General features: G+C 48.7%; 1 protein-coding gene across 1 annotated transcript; it reads right to left on the minus strand.

Moving 5' to 3' along the window:
• Positions 1-705: 705 nt before the first annotated feature.
• Positions 706-12,596, minus strand: ccdc61 (coiled-coil domain containing 61). Its single transcript, XM_088910664.1, has 13 exons — positions 12,317-12,596; positions 10,351-10,553; positions 9,913-9,995; positions 9,267-9,427; positions 8,141-8,293; positions 6,525-6,735; positions 5,936-6,018; positions 5,504-5,739; positions 4,865-4,943; positions 3,564-3,767; positions 3,203-3,272; positions 2,333-2,405; positions 706-2,086 (listed from the first exon to the last, which is right to left on the minus strand). Exons 2-13 carry the CDS (start codon positions 10,496-10,498, stop codon positions 1,992-1,994), a joined length of 1,596 nt encoding a protein of 531 aa, XP_088766790.1. The 5' UTR covers positions 10,499-10,553; positions 12,317-12,596; the 3' UTR covers positions 706-1,991.
• Between the last annotated feature and the right edge of the window lie 4,772 nt (positions 12,597-17,368).

Consider the following 17,368-nt stretch of genomic DNA (forward strand, 5'->3'; position numbering starts at 1 on the left):
ATAAGAACAAAAGAATGTAAGAAAGGCTACAAATGAGAGGGGGGCTTTTGAGCCATCTAGCTTGTTTTGCTGCCAGTACCTGATTGATCCCAGGATGTAACGCAGCTGCTCCTCGAGAGAAGCCTCAGTATCGGCTCCGACAACACGGCCGGGCAGCTTGTTCCATACCCCAACAACCGTTTGTGCAACAAAATGGCTCCAGAACTCGTGCACTAAATGCACTTCCCAACAGTTCTTCACTTGTGTCGGGTAGTTTGCTTTTCCCCGTTGGTTCTGAGGCCCACTGGACTGATGGTGTCAGAGCATGTGAAGATTCTGCAGACTTGAATCAGGTTCCTGGGCAGTGTTGTCTGCAGACAACTAAAGAGATCCAGTTCACTGCCCTGTCAGTGTAAGACAAGCGTGGTCAGAAGGAAGTCCTTCCAGTACTGAATAACATATCTGTACACTGTTTTACCCTTCTGACTGTGGCCTGTCCCTTGCCTTGTATCTGCAGAGATGAGCCCCTGGTGATTTTTGAGCAGAGCTGCAGGACACAGGAGACTGACTGCGGCAGTGATCTGGGTATCCACGGTGACAGCTCAAGGTAGCAGGCCTTCCTCAAGCACTTCAATTAGTTATGAATTAAAAGCACAGGGAAGAAGCTACGCAGCACATTGAGCTTACATGCAAAGGCGTGTACATAAACGCAGAGCTGTCACAAAGTGTAATGAGAAGGTATTGTATTTGATTGGAAATAAATTATCAAACAAAATTTAAATTTGAGGTTTAGTGTTTCCATGCAGATTCCACTATACAGATTCCTCTTTATACCATGACATGCTATAAAACTACTAATTGGTTTGAACACTTTTTTCTCTACAGAAAACACCTGTTACAGAACCACACAGGGTACAGGCACATATAACCGCATCAAGTATAAAAACACTCGCACTAAAAACCACTTTCAAAGACAGAAGCTGCAGAAGAGCAGGAGTTTTAAACACTAGAAGTGACAATAAGAAAACACTTCCCTGAAATAGGAGAGATACAAGCATACTGAGAGTTAGAAAAATGATTCCAAATGAGGTATCAACACACGTCATCCTGTATTTCCCTAACAGTAAAGCTATTGCCATGAAACGTGCATGCTTTTAGAAGATACCAGTACCTCCTGGAAGATTGTTTTTACCGGGAACACCAATTTCAGCAGTTCTCTTAAACAAAGACTTTTACTGTCCTTCCAAATATCTATTCCAGGCACCTTCTAAAATAATTAACTGGATATACATTTAAGAAACGAGTCCAGTTCTAGTGCTAATCTGTGGGGCGTCTGTGGAACCTACAATTATTCCTTCAGGGAGAGCCATCTTAAGTGCGCAGTAGTCGAATGTACTCTTCAACTTGCACCCTTCTACTACAAACGTTCGACCACACTTCCCATGTACTGTTCAAGGCCAGAAAGCACGGAATCCCTTCTAAAGAACAGGCTTCATTTAGGACAAAGCAATCCCATATGAGATCTATTCAAATACAACAGGTTCTCTCAGAGATGGATTTGACAGCAGATTCAGGGTCTCTCCCTCTTCTGTCGCCATGCGGGATTCAATCATGTGCTTCACCGAACTTCGGAATAAAACCGTTTTTGTGCATGGATAAAATATTACTCAAGGTACAATTCGTGGCAGATCAGACAGCAACCCAGTATTATCCATTATTTAAAAAAGCCATCCGGTCATTAAAAAATAATTTAAAAAGTCAAGCAGATCTTTGTCACAACAAATGCAAAAACAGGTCCCCTGCCCTGGATTCAGCGCCGCAGACCTGTGCCGTCACACGTCCAGCAGTGGCTCAGCTGGAATATCACTCAGGGGCCACACAGGGTCCTTGCCGCCGATGCTAACAGATCTGTTCACTCACGCTGGTTGGCTCAGTTTTCCGGGTGGGGGCTAACAGCAGCCTGAACACCACAAGCTCCCAGGGAGTGAGGAGTCCTCTCTGGGAGGAATGCCCTAGTGTCCAGTTTCCAGATTCCTCATGTAGTCCTGAAGCGCCTGCAGTCGGGCGTCAATCTCCGAGAGATCGGCACCAGGGTCGAAGGAGTTCTCTGCAAGACCGACAAAGACGCTGCTGTCATGCCCATGTCTCACAGAATACTGCAACACACTCGGGAAGGCCACTGGAGCAAGAAGAGCTTTGGGTGGGCCCATGAGGAGTCATCTACAGACTCTGTCCCATTCAACAGCATTACAACAATGAACAGCGGGCTCAGACAGAGCCTCAGTGGCCGTCCTGGAAGCTGGTCTGCAAGCCATTTAAACCCTGAAGAAATGATTGTTTCATAAAGACTGACCTTTGTCGGCAACCCGGCTCCTCTTGGTTGGGGTGCTGGACATCTGCCTCTTTGGCTTGGCTCCTCTCGGGGGCTGCAGAGACAGGAACAGGACAGCTCCACGTCAGGGATTTCTCTCCCTGAAGAACTTGAATTTTGTGTAACATTTAAATCAATGAATCAAATCAACGTAAAGCCTACAAACAGGGATGCCTTTCAGCGCACATCACTTGTTTAACTGCTAGTAGGCGGTGGACCCAAAGACCTCATCCAGTCGTTTTCTAAAATGATCAGCTTCAACAGCTTGTCTGGGTAGCGTGTTCCAGGCTCCCACAAATCTGTGTTAAGGAGCTTTAAAGACACTTTTTTGGCATGCTGATCCAGGTGATACCCTGGCTTCCCTTACGAAACCGCAAACCCAAATGGGCCACACAATTTCCTCTTATTTGTAACCATTCACAAATTCTTTAACTTTTGCATGCTTAGCCTTCAATAGCTGGAACTTCTCTGGTTGTTTAACTTAGACCACTAACAGCAGTAATGGTAAGCAGTGCCTTTTATTTTTTAAATACCCAAAAGCATTTCATAAACTACATAGCATTAACAAACCTAACAACTGTTATATACATAAACATTAAGGTTTATATTAAATAAACATTAAAGTATAAATGCATTTGAGATTTTAATGCAAGTAAAAATGATTTAGCTGGAAGCTGAAAGATTTATTAACTGTTTGAACTAACTGAATATCATTGGCTGTGAATTAATTCAATGCTGATCTTACTGGTCTATCAAGAGGCAGCTGGATAAGGATCTTGGACACAAAGCTACACAAACGCTCTTCAGACAGGAGGACAAGGGGCACAGCGGCTGAACCCCAGGGGTACTCACCATGCCGGGGCTGTTCCAGGGCACGGAGCACAGGGGAGGCTGCGTTTTCTTTCTGCTCCGGATCCCAGCACTGGAACACAGGGGACACACTGGGATCAGACACATGGATCTTGCCTTCCTGTTCCCAAAATCCGCCTGAACTGTACGGAATCCCTGTCCCTCCCCTTCTCGCACTGTCCAATGGACACTTCTGGGTGACCTGGTGTTTATTTTATTGAAGCTCTTTAGCTGTTGGTCATAACTAAAAGAAAAAAATATTTGTTGTTTTTTTTACAGATACTACTGCATCTATCAAGATGGTGAGCTCCCAGATGGAGGTCTGAATTATTACTGGCTTTGTTGTCACTTCGTCTGAGCTCACCTGGAAGGGAGGGGCTTAGCCAGGTCCTCCAGATCAGCCAATGAGCTGGCTGAAGACTGCCTGCTCCTCTGGCTCTCCACAGAGGAGCCCCGCCCCCTGTCAGCTGGACCCAATCGGGTCCCATGGCGAGTCTCCCGGGAGCGGGCCCGCCCTCTCTCAGAGCTAGTGGGCGTGGCCAGCATGTCTCGCCTCACCTTCCTCTGACTGCGGAGACAGAAGTCAGGAGTCAAAGTCCATTAACAACAAAACACAAGGAGAGAGATGACTGTGGGCTTGTGAGCCATTCATCCTATAAAGAAGATGTTCTTTGACCCCGACAATCATGAGCAAACAGATTGAAATAACACAATAATAATGTTTTTTTCATTTAACACAAGGTTTGTTTTGAGACGGGACAATCCGTTACAACAGCTTCTTATAGTAGCTGATGTTTTATAAGTCAACGGAATAATGAAAAGCAGATTGCATCATCTTCCACAGGACCTTAGACATCTTCAGCCTGTAATGTTCTTGCTATCAAACCTTAAAATACCATGAGCTGCACACTTGTGTGCAAAAACAAACGACCTGAGCTGTAAATTTTATGAAATGGCAAGAGAGATATTCACTCTTTTGTAAATTAAATCTCATGTCAGACTTAAAGAGTTATATGTACATATACACTCCTCATAAAACAAGCACGCATTAAAGATTCCAAACAATGAACACTGTGCACACTGATACTGTATTACTGAATGATAAGTAAATCCTGCCCATTGCAACCAAATACCACTGCAGCAAGCTGCTATCTTTTTGTCTCATGGAAACAAATTTGTCCAACGCTTTTATCTAAAGCAAGATACTTTTGTATTCATTTATACAGCTGGATATTTCAAGGGAACAACAGCAGTGTTTCACCTGGGATTCGAACCCACAGCCTTCCAGTTATCAGTTCAGCCCTGCTCAACTCTGCTACCGCCAAGAAATGGGCTTCAAATGAACACTAAACTGGTTGCTAAATTCCCCCACCCTCCCATTGCAAGCAGCCCGGAAGCACAGGGTTTCTGGGAGGAGCGGAGTGGCCTGTAACTCCAGCAGGTTCAGACGTTGGCACGTTCCGAGGCTGAGGGCTGGCGGCAGGCCGGGTGGGGCTCGGAGAGGACAAGCAGGAGCAGCCAGCACCACTCGGGGCATGAACGGGTACACTCTGCCGTACTTCAGAAATACACTAAAACATACAGCAGTGGGCTTCACATCAGCAGCGCGCACACTTATGTGATTACTGAAAGGAGCAAACGAGTTCATGCGCCAGTAAGCCTTACGTCTTCAGCTGGGCCTCCCTCTGCCTGCGCTCCTTGCCTTTGATGTAGGCTGTGGGGTCGAAGCGGGGGGCTCTGGTCCCTGTCAAACAGAGCAGAAACGCCTCTTGATTTCAAGGTCTTGTGTGTGGAGAGCTCTACAGAAAACCCCAATTTGCAGACACTGCTCTCGTATGACCCATCATGGTGTCAGAGGAGAACAAAAATAAGGGTCAGCCGAGTATTCACCACCTCCCCCCAGGACTAGAACAGTCATCTCTAGATTGTCACCTCTCTTATGTGCTGCTAGTCTCGCACTCTTTGCTGCAGGTATGGACTCTAGCTGTAACCCTCACCTGGATAAGTGGCCAACTGATACAGGATGGACGAGTATTTGCTGCACAAATCTAAATTAGGGATGTAAGAATGAAGAACTGAGGACTCTTCTTCACTATCTGCAGGGCACTGACAGACCTCTCCCCTTTCCAGCCTCCGAGGCCTGGGAGAAATTTGCATGGTGGCCACTCTTCCAGTGGGCACTTACTGCAGCTATCGGCAACGTCAAAGTCTAATGAAGATGTCCGCCTGGAGAGATCAAAGGATGCAGGCAGACATTTCAAACCTGCTGTGTTTCTCTGAAGGTCCCTGCACACCTGTGCTTACCTGCTGGTGATGGGGACTGCCTGGGGACGAAGGGGCGCGTACCAGCTGAGCCCGACCTCCGCCCTCTGTCCCGGGAGCCCGAGCGCTCTCCGACACCCACACTGCGCTCCCGGGACCCCGAGTAGCTCCCCAGGCTCCTGTCCCGGGACACCGAGCGCCGCCCCTCCGCCTCTCTTCCGAGCGGTCCGGTGCCCAGCGCTGAACCAGACCGCCGGGGCCCGACGGGAGTCACCCTCCTGCAGAAGAGCCTTCAGTTACACCTCCTGTCCAGTGAAAAGCCAGGAGTGGAGATGAACTCTCCACGGCTCCACTGCTCAGGACATCTGATTGATACGATCAAGTGAAGGTGCCAACACACCACTGGGCCACACTGTATCCAACATGGTGAAACGTGAAGACTGTAGATACACCCAGTGATACGCCCAGACTCACCCCTTTCTCACGATCGCCAGCTCACTGGTCAAGCTCTTAACTCGCACGCGCAGGTTCCTCTCCGACGCCTTAAGCTCCTCCAGCTGAGAGGGGAAGGACGGAGTGAAGCCATGGAAAAAAAGAGGAAAAGGAAGAGGGATGTAGGGGAGCGAGACTGCTTCTCGTGGGTTTTGGGGTGGTAAAGGTCAAAACAATTCCATCACTCATCCGTTTCTCACTCAGCAGCGGACACCTGACCAAAGCATTATCGCTGAAAACCAGGGGGGCGTAAGGCGAGTGTGCGCTTAGGGAAAAAAATTATTTTGCAAGAATTCCAAACTGTAAAATGTAAGTTAATATTTGATGTGAAGAACGTCTACAGTACTGAACAGATAACTCCCTGATTGATATAACCACAGCAGTGCAGCACAGCACAGCACTAGACCTGTGGTGTTTTAAAAAAAACACCCCACAAAACCTTTGGCAACACTTTATTAAAGTGCTCTACAAAATCATAACCCCTCGCTCTCCGCCGCTATAGCACATGACATCTTCTGTGCTAGCGATCTCACCCTTCTCCTCCTCCAGTGCCTTCCCTGGGGTTACTCACTTTCTCCAGCAGGAGGCGCTGCTCCTGGCTCTTCTTGCTGGCGGAGCGCTGGTTCCTGGCTCTCTCGCGCAGCAGCTCCTCCTCCAGGCTGCGGACCACCTCCTTCAGCGCCTGCGCCCCCCTCGGCTCGTCGTGCTGGGCCGGCCCCCCAGCCTGCAGGCACTCCAGGGCCCGGGCCAGGACCTCCTTCTCCTCCCGCATCTGGGACAGCCTGGGCACGACAGCAGGCGTCAAGGCTCCAAGAAAAGCCCCAATATACACATCCCCATGAGCGGGGCCAGATTACGTACAGTAATGATTAAGAGAGGCACCAGTGGTTTCCTCGATACTCCTTGTCCCCAGAGCACAAGGGAAACTCATACAAGTTTTAAACTCCTCAAAGATGCGGACATAGCCAAACCAGCAGTGCTCTTCCTAGCGAGCAGTGAAACACACCCCAAAGGGTACGAGTGGAAACTAGACAGAAGTGCATTTAAAACCGAGAACAGCAGGCACTTCTTTACCCAGAGAGTTGCGGGAGTGTGGAACAAGCTGCCCAGCCATGTGGTTGAAGCCACTACCAAGGATTCTCTCAAGAAAACCTGGGTGAGATTCTTGGATTATTTCACTACCAAACAGGCTGGTTGAGGCCAGGGGCCAGGGTCAGGGTTTGTCCTCCGAGCAGCAGCTTGCTAAAGAAGTGCAGATGACAGGTTCTTCCACCTGCACTGTGATCTGGAAAAAGGACTCTCCCCAGGAGCTGAGAGGGACTGCAGCCAGAAAACAGCCAGGGGACAAGACCTCTGCCGGACTGACTGGAGCCCGGAATCTAGAAAGTAACTGTGCTGGACTGAAACCCTGCCTCAGTGCTCTGCAGCCTGAGCTGGATGGGCCTTACTGAGAGCGTCTTACTCAGCCTCCTGTCCGGCGTCCAGTGCTGTGCTCAGGTCAGCGAGTGGTGTGTGCTACACTGCCGGTCCAGCACCACCTTTACAGCCTACGATCTGCTAGAATCAGTACAGTAATCTAAGCAGAATTTGTTCCAGAGTAAGGAACTTCGAGCTCTATGCGGACCGCTGCTGTGGTAGACTTCTGGCCATCACAGAGGACAGTCACCACTCCAGGCATGAGCTCTTCAACCCACTGCCCTCAGGCAAGAGATACAAGAGCATACGGACACTTACCACCAGATTCCTCAATAGCTCGGACCACAGCTACACCATCTACCTTCTTATAATTCTATTTATTGTGCATCTGCAGTCATGGTTTACATGTCTGTATTGCTTACATTCAAACTGTTTACTTGTACATTGTCTACTGTTTATTTGTATATTGTCTTGATGCACTCTCTGCACTTTGTGTTTTTACACTTTTCACAATCGAGAGACTTTCTGTAAGAATTCCATTGCACCAGTACATGGACCGATTACATATGGCAATAAAGTTCAAGTTCAAGTTCAAGAATGCTGTGTGCGTTAACACCTGTACGCCTTGAAGAACACTTCCTGTACACCTGTACACAGGTACAATCACTGGGAAACGGGACTTTCGCTGTGACCCAGCAGAAGGAGCCACTGTGTTGGCCGGAGCCAATGGGACCTGTGACGGATCTGGGCAGGATGCGGCCGACTACTGACTCTGCTCGGAGGCGGCGAATCTCTGCGTCGCGGGCGTCCTTGCCCGTCCGGGTGCCCAGTGCTGCCAGCTCCGCCCGCAGCGCGCGGATCTCCCTCTGGAGCGCCGCGGGGTCCGGCTTGCCCAGGTAGGGCAAGGGCAGCGGGTAGTGGATCCTGGCGAGACAGGGAGGGGCAGGAGTCAGACACTGCCCACAACACAGACTGGCACAGTGCGAGGCCGGAGCACTGCGGTCCGCCATCGCGTGCTACAGCAGGAGGGAGCCCCAGTCTCACACCTGTACTTGGTGTTGTTAGACATCAGGGAGCTCTGGGCGCCTAACCCAGACCTCCTACTGATGCTCCTTAACAAGCTGTAGTAAACTGCTGTGCAACATTAACCAAGGCACCTTCTACTGTAAGTTTAGTTTTCTAAAATTTTGTTACTGATTTGTAACTCTTTTTGGGCTTATGTCGATTAAAATGGGCAATTTAAAGGTATCATAAAATCAACTTTCTCTCTAAGCTTCCAAACTTTCTTAGACTTCCATATTACAAATAATAACCTGTAAGAATCACTTCTTTTTACAGTACCTTCCATCAAAATATTCTTTACTAGGTTGGTATTTAGAGATAAATGTCTATTTAGCATCAGTCTCAGATTCGTTCCTAATGCATTTTGTGTTAAAAGCAGGCAAGAACAAAAGCAATTATCATCAAACAATCTTTTCCTTCACACCAACACCCACACACAATATAGCATTAAGAGTAATGTGTAGGGAAGTTAGTGAACTACTGTTCTGTTAATGGATTTTAAGGTTCACATTGAATTTTAGACTGCAGGCGTTCATTTGTATGACTAAACCTTTTTCCTCCATGATTTCTTTCAGAATCCACATTGCTCTGCTCTGAATCCAAAGCATTACAGCAGACGTACAGTGGGCTTGAGCATAACGTCTTCCGGATTCGCTGACATAAGTTTATCTGAAAGGGAGAACAACAGCCTCCATCTAAACTGTCTGCCAGCGTAAATGACATTCTTCTTTGCACAGTTTCAAGTGAGCGAAGCAGTTCAAACCCAAAACAGAGGCCCCAGGGTTAGCTCTGGGTCCGACAGCGTGCTGTGAACACGCAGGCGGTGGGAGCTGACCTGTCAAACTCCACGGAGTAGATGAGGATGAGGTAGCGTTTGGAGTGGAGGGCCGGCGACTGGGCCGGGGCCCGCGGCCGTCCCAGGAGCCCCGCCTTCCTGTTGCGCAGCAGTTCCAGGTCACCGTAGGTCAGCAGGTCCAGGGACACGGACTCGCTGGTCTGGGAAGAGAAGTCCCACACGGAGGACAGCGTCACACTCTCGGCAGCCCACTCATCCACACCCACCCACCCGCGCGGGACCCACACAGACCGAGCTGATCTCCGGGCTCCAGAGCTGTACGAAACTCAGCCAAACAAAAAAAAAGCTCTTGAGCTCCGATTTCAGCCCTGCAGCGTTTTTAAGCATTATTTCATTATTATGAAACAATGTAGGACTGTGACAAGTATTTGCACAGCTGGTTTCCATAAGTTATTGTAGAAGGGAAAACAATGAAGCTACAAACAATATAAAACTGAAAAATCTTTCTTATCTCTTACCGAAAGCTATACATGCACACGTAGAAGCTACACTTCTTCACTTATAGTAGTCTAACTTATCCCCAGAATCCTGAACAGACCGCTTATCTCTAATGCAACTGTCGAAGTGCCAGTGGGTTCGCAGCACAGCTGGTGAGAGCCTCGCTGTTCCCTGCCCCCTGCCTGACCTTGTGGACTGCAGACTCCAGCATGCTGCAGAAGATGGCAAACTGCTTGAAGTTGCCAGTCTTACGGGTAAGATCTTCAATATCTGAAAAGACACAGATGGACAGGGAGAGACAGGAATTGAGGATCACAGCTGTAGAAAAAGGAGCACTAGCCAGTTCCAACATCCTGGACTGAGCAGGCTTTGTGGTCTTATGAAGAGAAATTCCCAAGTGCAGAGCAGGTCTAACAGCAAGGAGGGGGCAGGTAGTGATCCTGCTGTATCACTTGTCTGCTGGGGAGCTGGGCTGTGACCTTGCCTCCCAGCAAGACGAGCTCAGGATGTAGTTGCACAGCTTGTGAGCAATATGCAAGAGCCCTTGAAGACCAACCGCAGATGCCGAAGTTGGGTTTGGATTGGGAAGTAGAGAGTGATATCACAGTAGCAGCAAGGTACTCACAGGCGGGGTGAAACTCTCCTCTCCACTGGTCAGCGGTCAGCAAATCCGACACCTCCACCACCAGAAGGTCCTCCCCCACTTCCACAGACACCGAGACCTCTGTTCCCCGGAAGTCCATCTCCGCCTGGACGTTCAGCCCGCCCTCCATGGCTGCACGCACCAATGGCAGCTCTGCTCACCAGGCAGGGGGGCAAGCTGATAGGCTGTGCCGAGCGAGAGTGAAAGATTGCAGTCTCATGATAAACATACAGATGGAAACTAATTAGATTTAATATTTTCCCCCCATTAGAATAAGTTTTTGCTTAATGCTGTGCTTGGTATTCTAAGCTATTCATCACGCACTTATATCCCAAAATGTAAAGTTTTGCCTTTAGCGATGGTCTCTATCCAGGATGCTGTACTGGATTCAAGGACCTCGTTATACATTCAGTTATGTTTATTCTCACAGTAGCTGTTTAAAACTAAAACTGAAAAAAAACCCACTGACATTGCTGATGCAGAAACCTCAGAGATACTACAGGGAAAAACACGCCTAAGATCAGTCAGGTTCAAGCGCACAACAATAACGGGAAAGTGATGGCAATAGACTCCTACTGCATAGCAGTGTGATCCATTTCAGGTTTTAAAAGTGCCAGCTTCCAGTACAAACTGTTCTAACAGCAGAAAAAAACACCCGCACTTAACATCATACTGCGAGGCACCAGGACTGAGAGGTCCAGCACTGAATTTGATTTTATACAAATAGGTTTCACCAGCAGCTGCTGTATTAGTAAAGAGCTGCTGTGCTGCGAGTCAAATTCCCTTCTTTTCACAGGGATCTTGGGAGAGCAGGATTCCCCAACCCTTCACACAAGACAAACAGACGGAAAACACTGTCAGCGGACACATACTTAGTACACATACTGCACAAGGAGTATGGCAGAATCACGTTTTGTTGTGCTCTGAAAATCTAGGTAATTCGTCTGAATTTTTTTTTTTACTTTTCTCAAACCCAAAACTAATGTTCAGCTATTTAAAATACACACTTAAAACACAAAATGCTTAATTCAAGTCCTTAAGGATTCTTACATCAATAAAGACATTTAAATCACTTAAGGCAATTTGCACTGAGGCTTCTCACAAGCCTAATGCCCAACTTCTGCATGCACTGAGCTGGCACTTTCCACAGTAAAAAATAAACATGAACAGACACAAATTGGATGGAGTTCTCCGAGCAGCAAAACTAATATAACTCTGCCATTCCATTAAATAGCAGAGAGGGGCATGCAAAGGTTTCGTTTTTATTTTTAGTATACTACAAATATTTAATGCAAAATTATCAACCAACACCATGACGACCATTAGTCTAAATCAGTCAGGGTGCTCCATCCAAATCTCAGCTCTAGCTACATAAGAACACGAGGACACGGGTGGACCATACGTCAGAGTTCATTTAAAAGCGAGAACCGGTGGCACTTCTCTACACAAAGGGTTGTGGGAGTGTGGAACAAGCTTCCCAGCCTGTTGAAGCCGATACCCCTGGCTTCTCCTAAGAAACCTCCGCGTGAGATCCTGGGATCAATACACTACTAACCTAGCTTATTAACACACTGGATAGGCCGAAAGGTCTCCTGTCGTCTGCAGCTCGTGTTCTGATGTTTTTGCACTGTAAATCATTCTATATATGGATGGATCTAACCGAATCGATAAGCCCGGTCACAGTGCTGAGATGATTTCTACTGAAGGATAACACAGGCTGAAAGACTGACCGATAACCAGAGAAAACAGACAGGACACTAGACCGCCGCTGGGTCACGAATTAACATCTCGAATTGCTATCTCACGAAAGGAAACAGACAATAAAGTAATGTAACTATTACTTTATGGGATTATCCCAGCGTAACGTAGGCACGTAACATCGTTGCGTATTTGGGGCTGCACTGCTCTGTGAACGTAAAATCAAAGAAAGACAAAACGCATAACATACCTTTAATCCAAATCCGTGTCAGTCACCAATAAAAAAAGGAAGGTGGAGCTCAACAACTTTGATTTTCAGAGCTAGAAAATTAGTGGCATCAACGTCTTGAAGTTTATAACTACGGGATTCTACGTTGCAAATGGCTGCAAAAAAACAGGAGAGTTATCTTTCCTTAAAATACGCAGAATCTAAGGAAAGTAAGGAATAAAATAATTATTTCCTGTTACTCTGCTTCGCATTTTAAATCACCTCAAGATCCATTGATCGACTTTAAATCCCGTCTGTTATTTATTTTGTCAGTTACAGCTGTTGAACAGAGCGGGCGAACAGCCGGGAGTTTAAAATACCCGCCCCCTGCTTCAGAGCTCTAGGAACCTATTGGACGCGCCAGGCAAATACTCAATGACAATTGGACACATATGCTGTCAATCAGAATTAGTACAGTCCCCAAGCCCAAATTCTTCCGGTTGGCTTGAATCTTAGCCATGCGATTGGCTGTCACTCTCGTCATTCCAAACAACACGTTCACTGACCTTAATCATGTGACAGGGGTGCTTGAGTGAACAGGAGACCTTCAATACTCCACCTCGTGGAAAGGATTATTTAAAAAATATGGATCCAACCCTTCGACAGACGCATGTAGGACTATCGCCCACTAGTGGTTATTGCCGAAAAACGCTGCCTGCTGTCTGAAGTGGCTTACAGTATGTTCTTTGCTCTTGGCCTAATCTGTACTTTTAATTTTATTGTACTTCCTTATTTGAACTGGATCCACTTAATGTTTTTATGAAGTTGTTCTTGATTTAATAAACTATTTGGCCTGCTGCTTGGACTCAATTGGGATAATAATAATAATAATAATTCCTCACACTTATATAGTGCTTTTCTGGACACTCCACTCAAAGAGCTTTACAGGTCATGGGGATCCCCTCCACCCCCACCAGTGTGCAGCCCCACCTGGGTGATGCGCCAGTCTGCTCCCTACACACCAGCTCTCAGTGGGGAGGGGAGCAGAGTGATGAAACCAGTTCACAGATGGGTATTATTAGGAGGCCATGACTGGAAAAGGCCAGAGAGAAATTTGGCCAGGACACTGGGGTTACACCCCTACTCTTTTCGACAGACACTCTTGGATTTTTAAAGACCAGAGAGTCAGGATCTCGGTTTTACATCTCTTCCAAAGGGCGGTGCCTTCTTTACAGTATAGTGTCCTAGTGTCACTATACTGTAGTATTGGAACACACACAGACCGCAGGGTGAGCGCCCCCTATTGGCCCCACTAACACCTCTTCCAGCAGCAGCCTTAGCTCTCCCAGGAGGTCTCCCATCCAGGTACTGGCCAGGCTCACACACCTGCTGAGCTCCAGTGGGCTGTGAGCAGCAGGGGGATAGAGCAGGGTCACGCTGCGCACGCAGTGATGTTCAGGATCCGTGTCCAGGCGATGGGACAGAACAGTAATCTTCCTGTTTTCCGCTGTGTCCCCTAGGTTCACTAATATCACTATCCCTGTATGGGATAAGGAACTGGCTCCTTATTCCACAAGACTGTTCGCAGTGACATCCAAATGCCTACAAAGGCTTTCAGCTCCCAGTAATCGGGAAAAGGGAAACCAGACGGAGACAGAACTGGGCCCGCCGCTGGGGAATCATCTTCACTGAACATCCTGTCTGAACTGCAGACTCTGACAGGGGCCAGCAGGCCAACACTGCCCACCTCGCACGGCAGCTGACGGCCCCAGAGGGCTCTGCCTCAGTAAGCGCTGCGCTTTCACACCCCGGCTGACGCTGCAGGACAGCAACAATATCAAGAGAAAATCTCCATACAGCCTTTGGAGTAAAAGGAGGACAGACTGGGTGGTCATCGCTGTCTGTAGGAGACTAGAAAAGAGTAGAGTGAGTGTGTTTAGGGATGCTCGGACACTGGTGAACAGAAGGATAATGGAATGAATACTGCTTTTCCTCTGGAATCTGTATATTTAATTATAATTTTACAAGTACTAAAAACCTATTAAACCTTTTAGGTTTTAAAATGCCAAGACTACAATGGAACCTGACTAAGTCCAGCGGGCTTCTTCAGAACCTCGATTCAAACTGAGAACAGGAGGCACTTCCTGGGAGTCACGAGTGTTTATTTAAACACAGTATTAACATCTAGTTGCAGACGGCCAGAAACCATTTTACCACATTAATAATACAAAGAAAGCATGAGAAAGACGTCAGAGCAAATCTGTCATGTTCTCTCAAAGAAGTGTCTGATTCGTCCACGGATGTTCTCCAAGCTGAAGCCCAGGCTGGAACACAAATGTGTAAAACCCTCATCCTGATGAAGGACCTCCTGTATCTGAGAGGACACACAGGTACACAACATCACTGCACAGCCCGCTGACACACACAGGTACACAACATCACTGCACAGCCCGCTGACACACACAGGTACACAACATCACTGCACAGCCCGCTGACACACAGAGGTACACAACATCACTGCACAGCCCGCTGAAACACAGAGGTACACAACATCACTGCACAGCACACAGGCACACACAGGTACACATCACTGCACACCACACTGGCACACAACATCACTGCACAGCCCGCTGACACACACAGGTACACAACATCACTGCACAGCCCAGTGACACACACAGGTACACAACATCACTGCACAGCCCGCTGACACACACAGGTACACAACATCACTGCACAGCCCTCTGACACACACAGGTACACAACATCACTGCACAGCCCGCTGACACACACAGGTACACAACATCACTGCACAGCCCGCTGACACACACAGGTACACAACATCACTGCACAGCACACTGAAACACACAGGTACACAACATCACTGCACAGCCCGCTGACACACACAGGTACACAACATCACTGCACAGCCCGCTGACACACACAGGTACACAACATCACTGCACAGCCCGCTGACACACACAGGTACACAACATCACTGCACAGCACACTGAAACACACAGGTACACAACATCACTGCACAGCCCGCTGACACACACAGGTACACAACATCACTGCACAGATCTCTGACACACACAGGTACACAACATCACTGCACAGCCCGCTGACACACACAGGTACACAACATCACTGCACAGCCCGCTGACACACACAGGTACACAACATCACGACAGCGGGGCAGCTCCATGAGAGGTTTCAGGGTCCTGATGTGATCCGACAGCTCAATAATAACCACGATCTCTATAAATGGCCATATATATAGCGCCCTTCACCCCAGCACACCTCACACGGATAGGAAAGGGGCTGGCCTGTGCGCGACTGCTCTGCCCCCCCGCCCCACCACACTGAGGCCCAGGAGATCCCGATCCCAGGACACTGACCGGCTGTCGGGGCGCCACTCTGACACGACTGCCTCTAACAGGCGCTAGGTACACTTCTGGATTTGAATGAGCGCTGTGCGGGCTTGTCTGGCCTGCCCAGGATCGCTCCGTTGAACATCTCCTCCGGAGGACAGCCCCCCGAGCGCAGAGGGCGGTGTCGCCTGGCGCTCGCCGTGCTGCAGCTCCGGAGTGGAAACACGGGAAGGGCGCCGCCTACCGGTCCGCCGCCGCTCTGAGCAGCCGGCGAACACTTACTCTCCTCCGCGTGACGGTTCGCTCCCCGATCTCCTTGACAAACTTGGCCCTCAGGACAACGTCGAATATGTCCGGGTAGACGAGCTTCCTCCTCGCTCGGCGCTGCGGGAACACAAGCAATGCCTTTGCGCGCCGCCGCCGGGCCGCGTTGCTGCGGACAGATGGCGAGCGGGACTTACCGCCCTCCGGGGCCCCTCCCCCTGCAGCCGGGGCTCCCGGTAACACACCTGCGGGGAGAGCGGGGACACGCTGGGCACGAAACGTTGGATCACTTATGTCAGAGGTGCACCGCTCATTATGCGAGGACATTTCAAAGTAAACTGAGGCGCACGAATAAATAAATCGCAGAACCAGGTGGGGCTGCACACTGGTGGTGGTGGTGGAGGGGACGCCCATTACCTGTAAAGCGCTTTGAGCGGAGAGTCCAGAAAAGCGCGATATAAGTGTAAGGGTATTATAATTATCTACAGTTTGCACTTCCTGAGTGCCCTCTCTGCCCCTCCTGCCTCCTCCCAGCTTTTGTTTTTCTGTGCTCTTTAATCTTCGCCGTCTGCCCTGTCTTTCTCACAGCTGAAGGCTCCACAGCCGAAACGTTGCGTTTTCTCTCTTCTCTTTTCAGCATGGAATAAACCTATTATTTGTTCCTTATTATAATTATTATTATGAACTAAATACAGAAGCATTTCGTCTCGTCGCTGTTCAGGTAACAGTATCCCCTCAAGGCTGCTAAACTCGCTTCAGAAGAAGAGCTTACTTTCCGCTTAGGACGGGCAGACCTGCGCACCGGGCTGTCCCCCGAGGACGACTCGGCCTGAAACACACGCGCAGCGGCGAGAGACGCGGGTCAGAGGTCACCCCCCCGGCCAGCTCGCGCTCACTCACGCCGAGCCACTTACTAACTGCAAGTGAATTTCGGATTCAAGCTCCAAATCCGCGTCCTGCTCGCCTCCCTTCCGCACACCGCAAGCGATCCAAAGAGTGAAAACAAAGTGTGAAAGTCAGCACGCAAAACAAAGAGAGTTTATATCTCGTCCCTACGATCGAAAAGATGCATTAACCTCTGTTTGATATACAACAAAAACTCGCGCAGACGTAAAAGCGAAAAGGAAAAAATTGAATCGGTTTAAACAATTGTGTATAAAAAATCTGAATATGATACGAATTGAAATGATCAAGATGCGTTTCAGAGTAAAGCGCGATAGCTTTGGTATTTTCCCGTTTTTACATGGCATCCAAAACTCACTGGGTATTTGTTAACATTTCACTCGCTTAGCCTAGAATAAGCCAAACTTTAACACTTAACTGCCATCTCGCTTCAGTGTCCAGCAGCAAAGGACGAAGCTGTACAACCGCCCTCGCGCCGCGTCTCTCCTCCCGCGGGTCCGCTGCCAGCCTCGCGCGTGCCTTTCCGCGCGCGACGGGACCCGTGCTGCCCCCC

The sequence above is a fragment of the Atractosteus spatula genome, chromosome 3, assembly GCF_055471065.1.
Source record: "Atractosteus spatula isolate fAtrSpa1 chromosome 3, fAtrSpa1.hap1, whole genome shotgun sequence".
In the NCBI taxonomy this organism is placed as follows: Eukaryota; Metazoa; Chordata; class Actinopteri; order Semionotiformes; family Lepisosteidae; genus Atractosteus; species Atractosteus spatula.

Excerpts from the sequence above, each read along its gene's own strand:
- ccdc61 (XM_088910664.1), bottom strand. The coding sequence starts at position 10,498 with ATGGAGGGCGGGCTGAACGTCCAGGCGGAGATGGACTTCCGGGGAACA. Across the intron at positions 8,294-9,266 it reads TACTCCGTGGAGTTTGACAG|GATCCACTACCCGCTGCCCT; the intron begins GTCAGCTCCCAC and ends CTGTCTCGCCAG. Across the intron at positions 3,768-4,864 it reads AGGGAGGCCCAGCTGAAGAC|TCAGAGGAAGGTGAGGCGAG; the intron begins GTAAGGCTTACT and ends CTGTCTCCGCAG.